Below are 880 nucleotides of genomic sequence, written 5' to 3'. Positions count from 1 at the left end.
AGTTCGTTCATTGCCATGAGACATACTAAGTTCACACCTCCATTAGGAACTACAGAACTCAGATGAGCACACTCAGATGAACGACGGTGAAGATCACAGTGCCCATACTAGCTTTTCACAAGCTCCATCTGTTGAGGATATTCCAGATGATGAATTCCACGTCCCAGAGCCTCTTGACGCTGATGAAGAGGTTCTTCAAGATGATATCTATGCCAATATCAAGCGTGCAGACTTACGGGCATCTCTCGCATATATTCTCACACTTCAGAATGCATCATTAGATGACCCCGGCACTGGTCTCAGTCCAGACGCCATCGAGAGACTCAAGAATCTACCCAACTACAATGACCCTGAACTCAGACTTGCTATCTGTCTGTACCTGGCACTCAATAACGCCGACAATGATTACACAAAAGCAGTCTCTGCTATCAACGAGTACAATGATGCTGAGCTCCCTTCACATCATCAGTCGCAGATCACCGGAGTCGAGGAAATGAAGCACAATATGTGCATCAACACTTGCATTGGCTTCACTGGCCCTTTTGCATCTCTCAATCACTGTCCGGAGTGTCATGAGGAGTTCCAACATGCTTTGGTTCTGACATTATGCACTTATTATCACTCAATATCCCCAACCTCTTAATCCCTCTCTGGCGTGGGACATTTGAATGTGACAAGGACAATGATAATCCACTTGGACGTGGGCAGTTTTGGTTGGCGATGTTTGGAAGGAGTGTTGGTAGATTTGTTGAGGAGTCCACATCACACCTTCCCGGGTGTTTTGACCATCTTTGGAAGCAGTTTGGTAGATTTGTTGAGGAGTCCACATCACACCTTCCCGGGTGTTTTGACCATCCACCCTGAAATCCGAGAAGAAGAT

At 46.2% G+C, this 880-nt stretch overlaps 1 protein-coding gene across 1 annotated transcript; it reads left to right on the top strand.

The window, feature by feature from the left end:
* Positions 1 to 229: 229 nt before the first annotated feature.
* Positions 230 to 571, top strand: EDB91DRAFT_1036891 (uncharacterized protein; the record flags this gene model as incomplete). The annotated part of the gene is made up of 1 exon (XM_041312821.1): positions 230 to 571. A coding segment is annotated over one exon (342 nt), but the record flags the coding sequence as incomplete, so codon positions are not given.
* Positions 572 to 880: the final 309 nt, after the last annotated feature.

This window comes from Suillus paluster, assembly GCF_016628075.1.
Source record: "Suillus paluster strain FC165 chromosome Unknown EDB91scaffold_470, whole genome shotgun sequence".
NCBI classification, from domain to species: domain Eukaryota; kingdom Fungi; phylum Basidiomycota; class Agaricomycetes; order Boletales; family Suillaceae; genus Suillus; species Suillus paluster.
Note: the sequence above shows the minus strand (reverse complement) of the source record. Positions and strands in the feature narration are given on the sequence as shown.